Genomic DNA, 17,521 nt, shown 5'->3' on the forward strand with positions numbered 1-17,521 from the left:
TTTTTTGATAAAGGTAAGATTTATGTAGAATACTTTATTTTACTTAAAATGATTTGTAAATTACGCCTTCATATATTGACATGGGTATGTTCTGTTCTAAAAGATGTCTTTTGATTAAAATTATAAATATTTGTGAATGAAGATACATCTTTCATGTATTAATGTATAAACATTCCTTCACCGATTATGATGTTTACAAATGTATTATTTATTATTATACACTAATAAAATTTTATTACAATTCTTTGAAAGGATTAAGAATATTATTTATTAGATTTTTTCCGGACTATATTGAGTAGATATGCAAAGATTGAAGAAAGTTTTGAATGATAATAATGAAAAGAGAGTTTAAGCATAATTATAAAAGTTATTTGTGCAGAAAAAAAGCAAATTTAATTTTTTGCGCAAAAGAAATTTAGAGATGTTATAATTAAATTACGTATATATATTAAAATCTCTGAAAAAGATTCGAGAAGGCTTTGAAGATTAAACAGAAGAAATTATTTCATTATGAAATGATTTGTCAAATTCTTTCGTTACCGTGAAACTAGAGAATTATCGATCTAACAAGAAATACCTTCGTAGATTGTTCCTTACTGTGACGTACAACGGTTTAATTCGTTTATAACCGGCATCTGATTGATAGCAATGCAACGGGCTAGAAGGAAAAAAAGCAAAAGTAAAAAAAAGAAAGTGAAAAAGAAATGTATCGACGAAAGGGAGACCCTGTCTTACGAACAAGAGATCTTAGATAACAACAGACAGTTGGCACGGTAAGTAACGGTTTACGTACAAATGTAGTAGATTTCAGGCTATTTAGTTAAATCATGATAAATATTTCGATTAATCGAAAATTGAGTTTGATTTCATTTTATTTATTATTAAATGTGTTGTTACAAATTATCGTGTTTGATTTAAAAAAATTTATTTCAAAATTTATGAATATACTGTATTTTATAATTTTTAATATACATATGTACAAACTATATAAATTATATATTATATATATTAAGAAAGAAATCGTTAAAAGGCTAATAAGATGTTATGACACTGTATTTTATGCATACAACAAAAAATAAACAATGTGCGATTTAATGATCGATAAGACTCGATAATTTTTAAAAAATAAATATACATTTTATGAACTTGAACATTGTTTAATCCATTTTAGCGTTAAAATTATTTAATAATTAATAATTAATATTTGATGTGCAATTGAAATTATTTTCTTTTTTATTTACGATCGACATCCAAATATTTTCAGAAATAATTGTCGATATAATGTTTTCTTTATAAAATAAATGAACAATTTTTTTGTTTAAGATATTTTTTTTTATCAACGAAAATGTGAAAATGGTAATAAGAATAAAAAATACGGCAACAGGATATAAAACGGTACCTACAAAAACAGTTTCTTTTAAAAATAGTTTTTGGGCTACTAGAACTAACGAAAATATTTAAAGAATATAAAAATAAGAAAATAAAGAGGGTGAATTAAAAAATGAAACGGTTGAAATGTAAATATAATGCAAACTCGAAAGAATGTTTGGATTAATGGAAATAAATTAGATTGAGAAGTCGAAATGAAGAACTGGAGGAACAAGCAGAACTTGCAAAAGAGAAGTTCCGGCAGTTGGAAGAAGATCGCTCGGATGTAATCGCACATTTAAAAAGAAGTCTAGAAGAAAAAATCGAAGAGTCAAAGGAGCTTTCTGAAAGACTCACCGCTTTAGAAGAGTTACGAAAAGATGAACTGGCTGCTTATAAGAAAAAGGAAGAAGCGATGGATAACGAATATCGCACGATGGAGAACAATTTGAGCGCAGAAGTTAAACTAGCTGGTGAAATATAACAGTTAAATTAGGTTTAATTATTTACGATTGGTTTAATTAGCAACAATGTCAATATATTGATGATATGATATCATTTTCTTCGAAAATCTTTTTTTATGTGTAGTGTTAGTAACTGTTTTAAGTGTATTGTAAGACAACAAAATTTTATTATGTAATATAATTCTTCTCTTTTGATTAGCTGGTAAATTAAATGCACTGGAAGATTGGCGATTAGCTCGACTTGATCTGTTACAAAAATTCGAGAAACAAGAACAGGAAATGGCTGAACAGGAAAAGCGACATAAGGAAGAACTTTACGAAGCTGAGAAGTCTGTGGTAGTCGGAAAATCAGTGTATGTTTTGTTAAAAGACTTGATTATGTTTAAAAAAGAAATTTCACCTTTATTTATATTTAATATCCCATAGTTTTATATTCAATTACTTTTAGTTCCATATATTTTTACAATGAACTAATAAGTTATGAATTTTAATAATTCCAAAATATTTTATAAAAATGATTCATTCATCTAAATATGTCTAATTTTCTAAATATTTTGTAAAATATTTTGTGAAAAGACAAAATTCTATTTATGAACAAAGTTGTAATCTTATAGAGGTTTTCAAATTATGTAGGATTGACTGCATTGTCCCACTTAATTACATACATTTTGGATATTTACTATCCATGAAAGATATATGCAGCTACCTTCTGAAATACTGTGAATCTATGTATCTCGCTTGTGATCGTTAAATCTAGGAATATAGAAAAATTTACGAGCCAATGATTGCGGTAACTGTATGCAATCGCGATGAATGTGTGCAGGATGCAGAAAGAGATGAAAGAACATTTGCAAATTTTATCGGAGAGACTTCTGAAGGCGGTCACATTGCGGATAACGGAAGTCATGAATCGTGCAATTCATGAAAACGTGGCATTGAATCGAGATCTTGATAAATTGCTGAAAACCAACAGAGAGCTCGATGCCATCAACATCGAAAGCAAGAAAACGGAACAAACGTTAAGGCTGAAATGCGAATTGTTCGAAACCGAGACGCAGATAATATTGAATAAAACGCTGAAACAAAGGCATGCGATTCATCAAGTCGTCGAGGTGATATTATTATTATTATCGTTAAGGTTAAAATGAAATTTAGCTACCTCTATCGTCTTCGTATCAACAAACTAATATAGTTTAACTAATAACGCATTTCACATAAAAATAGATATAAAGTACAAGTAACAAGTGTATATAAATAATTCCATAGGAATATGAATCGTTGATTATGTATTATGGACAAGTACAGAGAAGTAATGTTCGTCTGAAGCAATTGCAAAGTATCTTAGAAAATATAATTAAACGAAAAGATGCACTCCTAGATAAGGAAATGAAACAATACGAAAAAAATATCTTGATGGCTAGAAATGAAAATAAACGATTAGTGAAATTAATTCAGAACAAAGAAAAAGAATTGGATGCACTTAAAACTATTTTGAATACTGCTACCACATTTCTTAACGAAGCTTTGCAGGTGGTTATGATTATTTAATTTCTCTTCCTTTTTTTTTTGACATTTATATCTATTTTTCTATCAATTATTTTATATAAATAAATTTATATAGGTCACAGAAAAAGCTTATAATAACCAACAATGCCTTGGAAAAATGGCACCAAAACTATTGCAGTCTCTCATGGAAATATTGCAAACTGAGACCATTATTAGTGCTGTAGATTACTCACCATCAGAGGTGCATATTTTAATATTGAACCTAACTAATAAAGAATCATAAATCGAAAAGTTAAATCATACATAAAAAGTTTAATTATAATTTAAAAACGATGTACATATATTTTATAGATTGATAATATTGATTGTAAATACACATTGGGATGTTTGGGACTTATTGAACCCATTAAAGAAGGAAAGGTTGCTAAAAAAGAAAAGAATGATATTCAAGAAGAAGTACAAGAAGGAGAATCATTGAAAGACTTGGAATGTATACCATCTTGCTTATTGAGTGATATTAGTTCTAGTGTTTCCTCTCCTAAAGAATAACTAATTTTGTATTGTATATTTTAGTTGTGGTAATTGTTATATTGCCACATATATTAAATAACACAAAAATTATATTTGTAGAATAATATTTTCATTCGCAATATTTATGATTTTAAAACAATATTAACATTTTATTTATATTGGTAATTTAAAAAAGATGCACAATAATATTTCCGTTTTTTAAATAGAATTAAAATTTAAACAGAATTAAAAGCAATGCATTTTATTCGTTATACAATCGGGCATATTTCATTTACGAGACACTTAATGTCAAAAGTTTGTACAATGTACATATACGTAGGTTTTTTGATTGAAATACTCTTTAAATTTTATACAGTCATATAGAAAAATATAATAAAAATAAATCAAGCTACCCATGGAATTTTAATTAATTAATTAAACGTATTAATATTTCACGCCATGAAATTGAATCGATCTATTAAATATATAACATATTTCCTTCAAAATGGCTTCCCAAATATTCTAGCAAAGTTCGTTGATTTCTCTTCGCGAAACACTATGTATATATAAATTTCGATATATATATATTTACATAAAAAGAGAAAATAGAAAAATGCCTAAAAAGAAGCAAGGAAGGTTGGTGAAGTTATTTTAATAAATAATAATTTTAATAATTTATTTAACTATAACTTTTTAAATTATTATACAGAAGAATATTTTATTACAAAAATTTATATTTTGTCACTTTATAATAATTAAACTGTATGTAACTTAATAAAAGTTAGTAACGTTAAAATATTTAAAAAAACGTCCAGGACTTTTATTTGTGAACATAAAGATACAAAATGTGTAATTTATATAATAATACATTAAACGTCAAAAGAGGTTAGGTTATAAAATAAATATTGGAGTTTCATTCTTATCAGTGTTGAAATAATAACAGAATAGAAAATTAATATGAAATTCAGTTAAGTCTCTATTAATATAAATGTACTTAAATTAAGAAATAACTATTTCTTCACTATTTTTTTAATATTAGAAGAAGTATTATTCTTTTATATCTTTTTTTTAAATTTAATTCCTTATTTTTAATTTTAATTAAAAAATAATATTTATTTTATATACATATAGAGGTAAAACAAGAAAAGAAAAGAGGGAAGTTAATGAAGACAAGGAAAAGCAGTACTTCGAAGAAATTATTGATATAGATGAAAATACAACAAAAGATTTTGAATTTCTATCAAATGCTCCAATTTCTAAAAATGATGACTTTGTTTTTCAATCAGAAAAAAATTGGGATGTTGATGTTTTCAAATACTCTGACTTTTTTACAATTGATCTAAAAACATTATCTGCAGCAATAGAAGCAATTTCATTTAATGAAAATGTTAATATTGATGCAAAGTATTTTACTGTAAGTTTAATAATATATCACACTAATTTAGCTTAATCCTGACTCTTTAAAAAATAAGTAAATATTACTGAAGTGTTATTAACCATTGCAGGATGACCAATTAACAGATATCTACAATACTGTGGAACGAGGTAAAGAAAATTATAATAAAATATTAAGTGATTCAGAAAAGATGATTGTAAATAATACAAAACATGAAGACGAAAATCAGGATTTATTAGAAAATACAGCTGATGATTTAGACTTTTTATTGTCATGTCATAAACCTGTGACTGATCCTTTGATAGTTGTGAAATCTGTATCTCTTTCTTCCAGCTCTGGTATATGTTTATGCATATTTAGAATGAAATACTTTATTTGAAACTATTACTTTTAAGAGGCTAATGAAATACATATTTGTTACAGATTCAAAAATAACAAATAAATCTAATACGTCAACCAAATCTTTGGACTTAGAAAAGTGGCTAGATTCTATTTTAGATGATTAACTGTGAATAATTTATTATATTGTTATCTCTGCAAAAATTTCAGAAAATCAAGATAAATATTTCTGAATATTTGCATATGAACCAAAACAAAAAATTTATTTTTTTCTAAATAAACATTATTAAATAAGCATTAAATAGCATAACAAATAGATTAATAAAAATTAGAGTATATTCTTTTTTTGTGATATATTTCAACCTTTTTTTTACATAGACATTTCAAATTTTATAACAGATATAATTACACAATTTTCTTTTCAACAACATGTTGTATAAATCTGACATATTTTTTATTTTATATTGTTGGATGACTGGATTACTTGTATAAAACATTTATTTGTAAATTATTAATCTTTAAACACACTACCAATATCACTAAATCTAAGGCTAAATCACATTTCTAACTATAATCTCATACAAACAAATACATATCAGGGAGCCATTTTTTTTAAACAATTCATTGGTAATGTAAGAAATGCATTGTCCAATCTGCTCTGTAGAGTAAAATTTTATTTTAATCACCAAACTGCATATTGAGAAATGCTGTCATTTTATCATAAACTATAAGCATAATTGCACCACCTGGACCTAATCGTAAGATCTTTGGTAACAATCCTTTATACAAGGCTCTAAATCTAAAATAAAAATATTCACAAGCTATGAATATTAAAAAGCATTTCATTGTGTACTTACTGGTTGTTAATCAGATGCAATGAGATTATGCAAATAAAAGAAGAAACACTACATGTATGAAATTATAAAAAATAATATAATTGTATAATAATAAAAAAAAATAATTCAGAATGTCTAGAATAAATATAAGAATCTGAGTTAATAATTTTTTACCCTTCATTTTGATAAACTAAGTAAATAGTTTGCAGAGTACCCTTATACTGGATTGTTCCTTGTGGACCTTGAATACGACTTTTAGCAACATCAAAAGGTATGTTCATACAGGATGCCACCGTCCCAGCTATAAAACCTATAGCAAACTAAAAAATACATGTTCTTTTTTTAATTACATACTGATATTTATAATAAATATATATCCTTTTTCATTACTAAATTAATTATAATTAATATAAATGAAATGCCTTACATTTTAAGGCTGAAATATACCTTCAGAAACAGTTCTGGAACATATTCTTTTTGTTTATTCAGTCGAAGAATCATAGAACGATAAATCCCAAAATAAAAAGCATTGAAAACAGCATTTCTCATTATTGTAGCAGATAAACCTTTATTAAGACCATTTAGTCCAAAACCTTGGTTGTAAAGAATATGTCGAGTAACAGCAATAGTTGATGGACTATCACTGATATGTTTACGATTAGACTGCATTTGTACTTTAACTACTTCAAAAGGATTTATTAAAATTGCCTCTGTTACACCTGTTAAGAATCCAGCACAAAAAAATGCCTAAAAGGCATTATATAATTGTTAAAAATTTACATATTTAGTAACATACTTTAAACATTATGTTATTTCATAATGTACATTACACATTGAAACATTCAGTTATAAAAGGTTTAAATATGTAAACAAGTATGGCTAGTTTACTTAAAAGAATGATACACTACTTATAATAATATAGCTAAGATATTAAGAAACTAATTAATTAATAAAATTAAATAAAAAAGATATATTTGTATCTTATCCAAGTAAGTTGTAATATACCATAATAATCTTATAGCTATAATTATTTTTAAGAAGTAGATCACACTTGTTTGCCTACATATCTCATAAAACTTTCTCTAGACTTTTTTTTTTATTAATAGAAGTACATCAAAGAAATTTTCCAATGGAATACATACCATTGACTGTGACATGTGATTATTAAAAAGCTTCTTGTACTGTTCAAAGGAGAAAAACTAAAAAATTAAAAGACATAGAAAAAATAGATATAATATTCATATAAAATTAGTAATCTTTGAACTAGATTTCATTTTAACAATTTACAATGAAAATAACGAAAAAAGAACTGTTTCATATTACATACTTTCACAGCTCTTTTAGGAGTTTCCATGATAATTGGCGGTAATATACCTTTCCAAAATGCTGCAACTCCCTCATTGTTATACATTTTATTCATACAATCTCTAATTCCTATGATAGAAATATAAATAAAAAAAATGTTTACAACTAATTAAAACAAGACATTAAAATACATATCACAATAAAGTAACAAAAGTAATGCTAAAATAAAAACATATACAAATAAACGATACAATGCCTGTATAGTAAAGAGCATCTTGAGTTCCCATTTTAACTTGCAATTGGAAACGTGTTTTAATAAGATCCATGGGGTGCATTATACAAGCTTCTACAAAACCTGCAGAACCACCTGCACCAATCTGAATGATAGCCTCCTTTATAAGACTTGATTTACGTTGAGTAATTTCTATATGTGCCATTTTGTTTCAGCCTTTTTTCCTAGGTGCTTAATTCATTAACTTTCTTAGCTTTTTATGAAAGAGAAAACATTATAATTTTCTTCTAGAGATTTTTCTTATACTTTATTTTGATATACATATATATTTAAAAAATGATACATATATATACATATGTAATTAATGTTATTCATTTATACAATTGATTCTTATAGTCTTACTTATTTAACATATTAAAAATATCAACCTACTTATGCAATTTAAATATTTTTTCATGTTGTGTTCTTTTATCTACTTATTAAATATTTTTATTTACTATTAAAAATATTATGAAATATTATGAAATAAATGAAGTTCTAACAAAAATGTTTTGTAAGTAATCAAATTTAAATTAACTACTCTTTCTTATTGATCAAGTTTCATTATCATTGCTACTATATTGCAATTATCTACTTCATAATAAATTTTTTAAGAGAATATTTTTTGAGTATTTAAGTACTCAAGAAGAAATATTTTTTGATATAGAAAGTTTAGTAAAATGATTTGCCAAATTGATCTATGTTATAAATTGCCAAACATAAATAAACAAAAAATATGTTTTTGGTAAACACATGCTTGTTTTAATTTTTATAAAAATATTGGGTTAATAAAAAACATATTATTTAGAACAATTTTTTTTAACAAAAATGAATTTTTTTCATGCAAAAGAAAAAATGTTACAACACTAACGAAGAAAATGAGATAATTACATCTTTAATATACGGTTTTACAATGACTATAACAAACTTATACTAAACCAAAGTACAGAAAATTATAAGAGCATGATAAGGCAATATCTTGTCACTCTCTTGAACAATATTACGTAATTACAATCTTTAAGTTAATTGTAAGTTAAGTCAGAATCTTAAAGCTGAAATGATTCGTTTTCAAATGCATTGCTATATGCGTCACTTTTAAGTTAAAATTATGTATAAAATATTTAGTCAAAAACATTCTTTACTTTTCTGTGTATAATTTTAGAAACTTATCATACAGCTGAATTTATGTCAATTATATGAATGTACATTACGTATTTTCAAAATTATTTATTTTGAATTAAAATCGTCGATTTAAAACTAATCATCGAAAGTATTTATTAACCATTCAAAAAAAAAAAAAAATCGAAGTTAATTAATAGATAAATGTAAATATTTATAACAAATATTATTTAACACAATTTATATATCACAGTCAAAAGAATAATTAATAATTCATCATTTATTAATTGGTATTGGTATAATATTAAAGTAGAAAATATTGTTTAATTTACTTAAATACATTACATGCATTACAATTACAAATATATTCTTGACCATACAAATAATTTGATTTCTTAAACTAGCAGGAAGGAAAACTAGTTTATAAATATACTAGTTTCTTTGTTCAATCAAGGATATTAAAATTGTGCAGCACTTCTCATACATTTTTCTTTTATTTTTCTCACATTTATATTAGAATATCTAAATATACATTATGATTTTTATAATCGAAGACTTAATTTTAATGTAGATATTTTTCATTATACCACTTCATGCAATAATATAAAAATTCTATATCTTTTACATCCAAATAAGTAATGATAACTCTTATAATTAAAAGATAGAATTAAAGGATTTTATAAGTAAAAGATTAAGAAGAATAATTAAAGAATTCTAAATATTTTTAAAGTATATAACATTTATTTTCTAATATATTTCAAAAATATTGAACTGAAATTGAAGCTGAAAATATTACAAGGGATATGATTTTCTATTTTATACAGGATAAATGTAGATACTCTATGTTTTGGAAAAAATCAACAGAATAATAGTACATACTATATATATAGTATTAATGGTGGTACTACTACTAATACTAGTATCTTCAAAAGTATAACTAAGCAATATAAAATATAAAACACCTAACAACACATAAAACAACTTGATCTTTAATCATGCAGTCTGCTAACTTTTGTATATTCTATATATTCTAGTTACTGTAGACTTAAAAAAGAGCATGTTTTCTACACACAATAGTTTTTATAGAAAATTTACGAAATATTTTTTCAAAAGATGTTATAAAATTTTGATTAATTAAAACAAAGCTATTGTATACAATAAAGAATTTTGTACACAAAACAATTGAATATTTCCATCTAATAAATTTAGTGCTTTACTTTTTCATTTGACTTGATTTTTCAATCGAATATTTTTATTTTGGGATCAAACAAACACTTCGTTGCTTTGTTACACTTTGTTATATTAAAACATTCCAATTAATCCTTTTCTTAGCCACAAAAATACAAGGAATGTTAATTACTGTTATCATTGTTATTTACAAAAAATATAAATTTAGAACAACCAATGAATTAATTATATATTAATGTTTTAAAGCACGATAGTATAATTAGATCGCTGTTAGTTTTTAATCGCATCCATCGTGCCAAGATATTCTGATTGGGTAAGTTAATTGTATATATAGATACTTTTATCAGTTGTTGAAATAGCCTCAGATAATAATGAATTCTTTATTCACCTTCGTGATATTCCGTTTCGTTTAAGTAAACCGTATTTGCAGCCTTGAATTATTATCGCTACCATTTTGTAGTTACAGTAGTTCCTTGTTGATTGACGGTCAGCTTAATTAGTTTTTGAGGGAAATAATATGGGAAATATAGGAACCGCTCACAAGATGAATGCAAATTGGATACAAATATTAAACATACTTGTCTATGGGACACTGTGTTTTAGCCAGTAGCCTACTTCACGAAGCTACTTGCAAACATCGGTGGGGATAAAGATAGTCAATAAACAAAGTAAAATTCTGGCCAGTTAACGCGGCACCACCACTACTTCTCTGTGGCATTACTTCTGCCGTTCTGCCTATCATCGTAATGTCATATCATAGTCGATAGTAGTATATACTACTGACTGCTGACAATCAAATACCTAGTCACGAAACGTCACGCTGAACGAAACGCTGAATCTTTTTTTATTTCTGTTATATTTTAATTTCTATACGGACGAAATTTCAATAATATGGACATTAGGCATAGAAAGGTTTGTTTCCAGCATTTTCTTCTTAGTAAAATTCGTATAGGGTATTTAAATAGGATTTTCTTTTTCTCATCGATTGTATATGTATTTCGTATTATCGTTTAAATTTGAAAAATGGATTGTAATATAACCTAAATTCAAAGCAAATATACTTTTACATGTATATGAAAGTGTAAGTTATTAGTGACAATGCGTTTACAATAATTTAAATGGTGTAGATAATTTTGTAGATATAGATTAATATATCTTTTCTTTAATTAAGAAAGATTTGTTCTAATTCAAACAATTGTATGACGAAACACTTACAAAATAATTGATGAAGTAATGTCAATTAATAATCGAGAGTTCAGTTACGTAACTTTTGAAGTAAAATTCCATAAATGTAAAACATTTTACCATTTTGTGAAAACTTCTAACTTTATAACACATATATGTTTGTTGATGTTACAAAAGTCTGCAAATTTTTACAAATTATTGAGTAATTTCATATCAAGCTATGGTTAATTTTGAACTGTAATACAAAAATCAAAGCGATTGCAGAGAATTTCATCATGTTGGTATTATATCAGTATAGTTTATGTTTCTTCATTGTTTATGACATTATAGAGTTTATTTCAAATTAATTTTTACCCCGAGTTTCTTAAAGTTTCAATAAAATAAAAATACGTTTTATCTAATTAATATTTTTATTCATAAAACGAAAGAATGTATATCTTTGTAATGCTTTTTATATTTAAAAGAATAGAAATATCTCTAGTATTCAAAATTAATTATAATTTATATATACACACTTCTAAATTAATCATGAATTAGTATATAGTAGTAATATATTTGTATTAAATCTCGCAAAATTTTCCGCAAGAAATGTTCTAATATTAGTAATGTTTTTTATTTAGCCTTAAGTTGTGAATGTATTAAATAAATACATGGATTTTCTAGTAAATCAGAAATCTGTGGTTTTAAATATTAATATTTAATAGAATGTCTTTTTTATATTCTACTCTATTTTTCCACTATGCAGCATACATACAATTTTGGAAGTTCCGTATATAGCGAGTATATGATGCTTTTATTTTCTTCAACTATTTCTCTATATAAAGAAACCAAAACTACCTTCGTTGCCTACATCAGCTACTTGAATTGCATTTTAGATGCGATATATTCCAGTGAGTTTAAAATTCCTTGCAATTTTGTTTATTTAATTGTATATTGTAAACATTATCGATATGAAAATTATTAAATTTGAGGTTATCGAATCTTCTAATTTCATAATTATAAAAGTGTCATTGATGTCAACAGCTTTAAATATATTTACTTGTATTCTGTATTCTGACCGAAATAAAAATGTTTTTGCATGTTTAAATTTGTTATTTTACATTTTTCTTGTTATAAAATGGTATAATAAAAATATTTAAACTCACTTTATAAGCTAAATCATGTTTTATGCCAATTAGGAATAAGAGTCCTCATGAGAAGTAATCTTTATATACTTGAAATCAATATATTTATCTTTCTACAATAATGTATTTCTTTCTACAATAATAATTTTTTTTAAATCATCGACTTTCATATGTTTTCAGTGGCAAAAAATATAGGTGATTCTTCAATTTGTTGATCAGTTTAAACATTGCAATTACCTTCACAAATTTTCCTTTTAAAAATCCTTATAAAATTTTGTGTCTTTTTGTAGTTGAGATATAAGCAATTAATTTCGAAAAATCCTCAACAAAACTCTAATTCTAAATGAAAACAAACTGTATGTAGTATAAAATGTTTCATTGGTTATATATTTGTTTAATGTATATCTAAAATAAATTCATATTGCATTTTCAGTTAAGAACAGAAAATGAAGGTATTATTGAAGCAGATCACAAACCTCGAATTAAGAAGGGTCATCCAGGCAAAAAATATTTTGTCATTATTGCCTTATTGGGAATTCTCTTCCTAGGATACATAGCAATAGCGTATGTTTTATAATATATTATAATAGTTAGGACAACTATATATAGTAAAATATATTTTTTAAAATAGTAATCAAATAATAATAATTTGAACAATTTCACTTTGTTTTTTCAGATATGACTTAAAGCCAGTACGTCTTGGGAGTAAGGCAATTGATACATTGGCTTTTTCCTTTAATCTACAAAAACCATTTTATGTCGTAGTAATTGATGCAGGCTCCACTGGTAGCCGTGCTCTGGCCTTTAGTTTCCATGAATCGATTCTTGGTGGCAATTTGGTTTTGGATGGTGAACTCTATACAGAAACAAAACCAGGCGTTAGTGCTTATGCTGAAAAACCTAAAGATGCGGCAAAATCTCTGACTGTATTATTAGATAAGGTGAAGGAAGTTGTTCCACAAGTAGAATGGCAACATACACCTCTCAACATGAAAGCTACAGCTGGTTTGAGACTTCTTCCTGGACATAAGGCTCAAGAAATACTCCAAGAATGCAGGAAAATGTTTGAAGAAAGTGGTTTCCAGGTATGTGCCTAATATTTATGAAACTAATAATGCATAATAAAATTTTTAAAGATGTCTTCTATACACACAATTTGTTTTATGTTTAGATAATTACTTTTCGTTTTGACTTAAAATTTTCTAAGGATTTCAGCATGTCTTAGATCGCTTTAATTAGCATATTAAATGATTTTTATGTTTATGATCTTAAAAAATAGAGATATATAAAATGTAGTAGATTCTGGACACATTACATAAAAGAGGAAGTTATTTAGTATGCTAATTTAAAATTGCTTTTAATATCTAACAATTAATTAGAGTTATATATGTTTCCAAAATCCTTACATTTTCACTTTGTTGTAGTTTCTTTGTTTTAAATGTATTTTTCTCAGTGATAAAATATTCTTGTATTGTCTTCAGTAGGATTGCACACATATTTCTTCCAGAGGATGAAGCTAGGTGGTGTATGTAATAGATCAGTATACAGCATGAATATCATATTAGAGAAATTAGATGCTTGATTTGTATAAAGCTTAAAAATAATATGCAAAATAGCAAATACAAAATTATAACATTTTTGTACACAACATTTTTTAAAAGTATTATTTAATTATTTCATAAAATAATCTTCCATACTTATATATTAGATATGTGTTTATATATATACACGTATTTTTTACTTTAAAAATTTAAAGACTGTATATATAACAATAGCTGACTGTAAAATAAAAAGATGCTTCTTTGCTATTTAAGTTTTAACATTAAAATAGGCGTTCATTGTTTATTCTATGTGTATTTTAGATTTCTAAAAATTCGATTTCTATAATGGATGGAACAGACGAAGGAATATTTTCTTGGTTCACTGTAAATTTTCTATTGGAACGTTTTAATACGCACAATCCTGGTAGCACAGTTGCTGCACTAGATCTTGGTGGAGGTTCTACACAAGTGACTTTTTCACCTAATTCTATACAGGTATAATGAAATAAATATAATTTTAATATTTGAAAATGTGGAATAATGAATAAGAACATAATTAAAATAATCATGATATAGTATTTGATCAAAGATATCAAATATATTCAATTAGAATCATATGAACAATCATTTCATATGAAAACAAAATAAAAAATGTATTTGATAAAAATTGTAATAGTATTATATTTATATATAGATATATTACTTATAACATTGATTTATTTATAGGATTTTTAACTTTATGTACTTAAAAAATAATGACTTAAATACGAATTTTTACTTTTTTACATAACTAGAATTTAGCTTAGGATTTATTTCTTGAACAACATGCAACTGCTTTTATGAATGATAAAAGAACACATTTTTAATTTATTTAAAACATATTTAAAATTTGTTCAGGAAAAAGGACTTGATGGACATACATATTCTGTCAATATCTTCAGCCATAACATGAGTGTTTACACACACAGCTACTTGGGTATGGGTCTTATGGCAGCAAGGAAAGAGATTCTGACAAATGGAATGAACTTGGATAGTGTAAACCCAAAAGATACAATAGAAGTACGATCAGAATGTGTAAATCCCATAGTTTCGACGGAATGGAGTTATGGCGGATTTAATTATATTATTAAAGGACCCGTGAATGCAACTCATAAACTAGTCAAAACACAAAACTTTGCTGGTGGAGAAGTGGACAGGCCAATTGTCAATTTTCCAGAATGCTCAAAAATTATTGAAAAATATGTTAGCAAGATAAAAAATAAACCAGAAGGTTTAAAAGATCATGAGATTTACGCGTTTTCTTATTACTTCGATCGCGCCACTGAGGTAAATTTTTAAATTTGAAGAAAAATGGTAAGCTTTATAGAAAATACAAATAGATGTATAGTTTTATCAATATTTCAGGTTGGTCTAGTTGACCCCTTTTCTGGTGGAGTTATTCAAGTAAATGCTTTTCAAAAACAAGCAAGGGATGCCTGCGATTATCCAAATACTGATCAACCTTTCATTTGTCTTGATTTGACATTTATCTATGTTCTCCTCCGTGATGGATTTGGTCTGGAACCTAATACGAAACTTTATGTAAGAATATAAATACATTTCTATACTACATTTTATATATTTTTATTTCAGATATAATTTTTTTATTTGAAACAAACTATTAAAACTTAATTATTATAAGTTATTGAAGTAATATTTAATCTAATGCCTTTTATTTTGTTTTTTTATCAGCTTTATAAGAAGATCAATGGACATGAATTAAGTTGGGCTCTCGGCGCAGCCTTCAACATAATCCAAAATGGTTTTTAACGTATTTAAAATATAGGAGAAGGAATTGCAAATATTTTTACACAAAATTGAAGAAATTGTTTAAGTTTACAATGTATGTAAACATTTGATTTAGATAGAAAATATCAAACTATTTACACGTTTTTTATTCTTATTATAACATGTTCAGTTACTCGAATTTGGATATCCTAGTGATATGCTTATACCAGTGTTGTGTATAATGTTTTGTTATTTGTTTAAACATTCTATTTCAAGCAATTGCAGTATTAACTAAAAAATTAATATGTTAATTAAAGTAAATCAGAGATTCTTAAAATTTGTTCATATATATATATATATATATATATACATATTTTCTTAGGAATTTCTGACATAAATATTAAATTGTTTTCTATGTACATGAATCTTAAATTTTATTTTTTGATTTCTTCTAGCACAATTTTTTACAGTGGCATAATAGATTACATTATTTTTTAAACTGCTCAAATTACATCTTATTTTTTAAAAGGACTGTTTAGTGTTTTAAGCAAAATAGAGAAACTATAAAAGGGAATAAGGATTTTTTCAAAAAATAGAAATCCTTAATTATCGCATATTAGCGAATAAGATTCTTGCAGTGACCAAGCATATTGTGTGTTCAAAAAAGACAATTTTTATTCCAACAAGTGCATTAATCAGATTACTGCACAATTAGTAATTGTACAAAAATATAATGCTTTAACAAAATATTACAATTTTGGATTGTTCAACGAATATTTGTCTCAATGCATTTGTAAAATGGTTATTAGATTTTAAATATTTAATCTTTATATTAAAATGTCATTGAAGAATAACAATGTGGTATATTTTTATTACCGAGAAATTTTTTATTTCGGCAATAATGGCTAAACTGAAGAACATCACACCCAAAAAAAGATGACAATAGACTATATATATATGCTTTTTGCGATTGTCTATTTTAATCAACGCTTGGCTGTGGAGATACATTCGGCCGCTTTCAGCTATAGTCGACACTCGTACCGCGGAGATATTATATCAAATACAAATATTATATCACAATTCAAGAATAAACAAATTAGAATTAAAAGTTTTATCATTATACAAATTAGTCTACATTCTATACAATGGAAACTGCTTGATGGATAATGGAAATTGTTTCTGTAAGTATTATCATTATCGTAATACAAAAGAACAAGTTTTACAATACATCTACGTACATAAGTCTTCATTTCGTTATCGGATACGGTAATATCACATATTATACGATATAATTAAAGCAATTAAGCGGAACCATATAACTTATTATGAAATTAAATTAGTTATAACCTACACAAAGAATGCAATCCTAATCTTAATGCAATTGCATTCAAACCACATTTCTGGTTTTTTCGAATCATTGGTTAATAATAATATCCTCTTGCACAATTTTATTTAGAAATATTACATGGTTTAACAACACTTTGTTGTGCAATAAATAACGATCATGTTGCTGGTAACCACGAAATCGATAAGAATGATTAAACATGAGAGAGCATGGGATAACGTGATACAACGCGTGTGTGTATGCGAATAGTGAAACAA

General features: G+C 25.6%; 4 protein-coding genes across 8 annotated transcripts; 3 read left to right on the forward strand and 1 right to left on the reverse strand.

Moving 5' to 3' along the window:
• Positions 1-590: 590 nt before the first annotated feature.
• Positions 591-3,961, forward strand: LOC117163051 (cilia- and flagella-associated protein 157). Its single transcript, XM_033345021.2, has 7 exons — positions 591-773; positions 1,570-1,841; positions 2,032-2,185; positions 2,656-2,944; positions 3,099-3,362; positions 3,454-3,579; positions 3,690-3,961. Exons 1-7 carry the CDS (start codon positions 649-651, stop codon positions 3,885-3,887), a joined length of 1,428 nt encoding a protein of 475 aa, XP_033200912.1. The 5' UTR covers positions 591-648; the 3' UTR covers positions 3,888-3,961.
• A 367-nt stretch (positions 3,962-4,328) lies between these two features.
• LOC117163055 (uncharacterized) lies at positions 4,329-5,919 on the forward strand. The gene is made up of 4 exons (XM_033345027.2): positions 4,329-4,484; positions 4,980-5,262; positions 5,354-5,582; positions 5,668-5,919. Exons 1-4 carry the CDS (start codon positions 4,462-4,464, stop codon positions 5,748-5,750), a joined length of 618 nt encoding a protein of 205 aa, XP_033200918.1. The 5' UTR covers positions 4,329-4,461; the 3' UTR covers positions 5,751-5,919.
• A 2-nt stretch (positions 5,920-5,921) lies between these two features.
• Positions 5,922-11,030, reverse strand: LOC117163066 (mitochondrial 2-oxodicarboxylate carrier). Of its 4 annotated transcripts, none has more exons than XM_033345056.2 (8): positions 10,881-11,030; positions 10,691-10,793; positions 7,981-8,187; positions 7,747-7,853; positions 7,562-7,618; positions 6,867-7,166; positions 6,594-6,739; positions 5,922-6,382 (listed from the first exon to the last, which is right to left on the reverse strand). In XM_033345056.2, the coding sequence occupies exons 3-8, from the start codon at positions 8,159-8,161 to the stop codon at positions 6,262-6,264; spliced, it is 912 nt and encodes a 303-aa protein (XP_033200947.1). In that variant the 5' UTR covers positions 8,162-8,187; positions 10,691-10,793; positions 10,881-11,030; the 3' UTR covers positions 5,922-6,261. The 4 variants fall into 4 exon arrangements, with proteins under 4 accessions (XP_033200947.1, XP_033200945.1, XP_076481578.1 ...); XM_033345054.2 differs by having other exon boundaries at positions 7,981-8,209; XM_076625463.1 differs by having other exon boundaries at positions 10,691-11,024.
• Positions 11,031-11,048: 18 nt separating this feature from the next.
• LOC117163065 (ectonucleoside triphosphate diphosphohydrolase 5) lies at positions 11,049-17,027 on the forward strand. Of its 2 annotated transcripts, XM_076625461.1 has the most exons (8): positions 11,070-11,214; positions 12,233-12,377; positions 13,045-13,175; positions 13,288-13,696; positions 14,474-14,647; positions 15,050-15,478; positions 15,557-15,733; positions 15,884-17,027. In XM_076625461.1, exons 2-8 carry the CDS (start codon positions 12,363-12,365, stop codon positions 15,959-15,961), a joined length of 1,413 nt encoding a protein of 470 aa, XP_076481576.1. In that variant the 5' UTR covers positions 11,070-11,214; positions 12,233-12,362; the 3' UTR covers positions 15,962-17,027. The 2 variants fall into 2 exon arrangements, with proteins under 2 accessions (XP_033200941.1, XP_076481576.1); XM_033345050.2 differs by lacking the exon at positions 12,233-12,377 and having other exon boundaries at positions 11,049-11,214.
• The last annotated feature ends 494 nt before the right edge of the window (positions 17,028-17,521 follow it).

Source organism: Bombus vancouverensis, chromosome 16 (assembly GCF_051014615.1).
Source record: "Bombus vancouverensis nearcticus chromosome 16, iyBomVanc1_principal, whole genome shotgun sequence".
Lineage (NCBI taxonomy): Eukaryota > Metazoa > Arthropoda > Insecta > Hymenoptera > Apidae > Bombus > Bombus vancouverensis.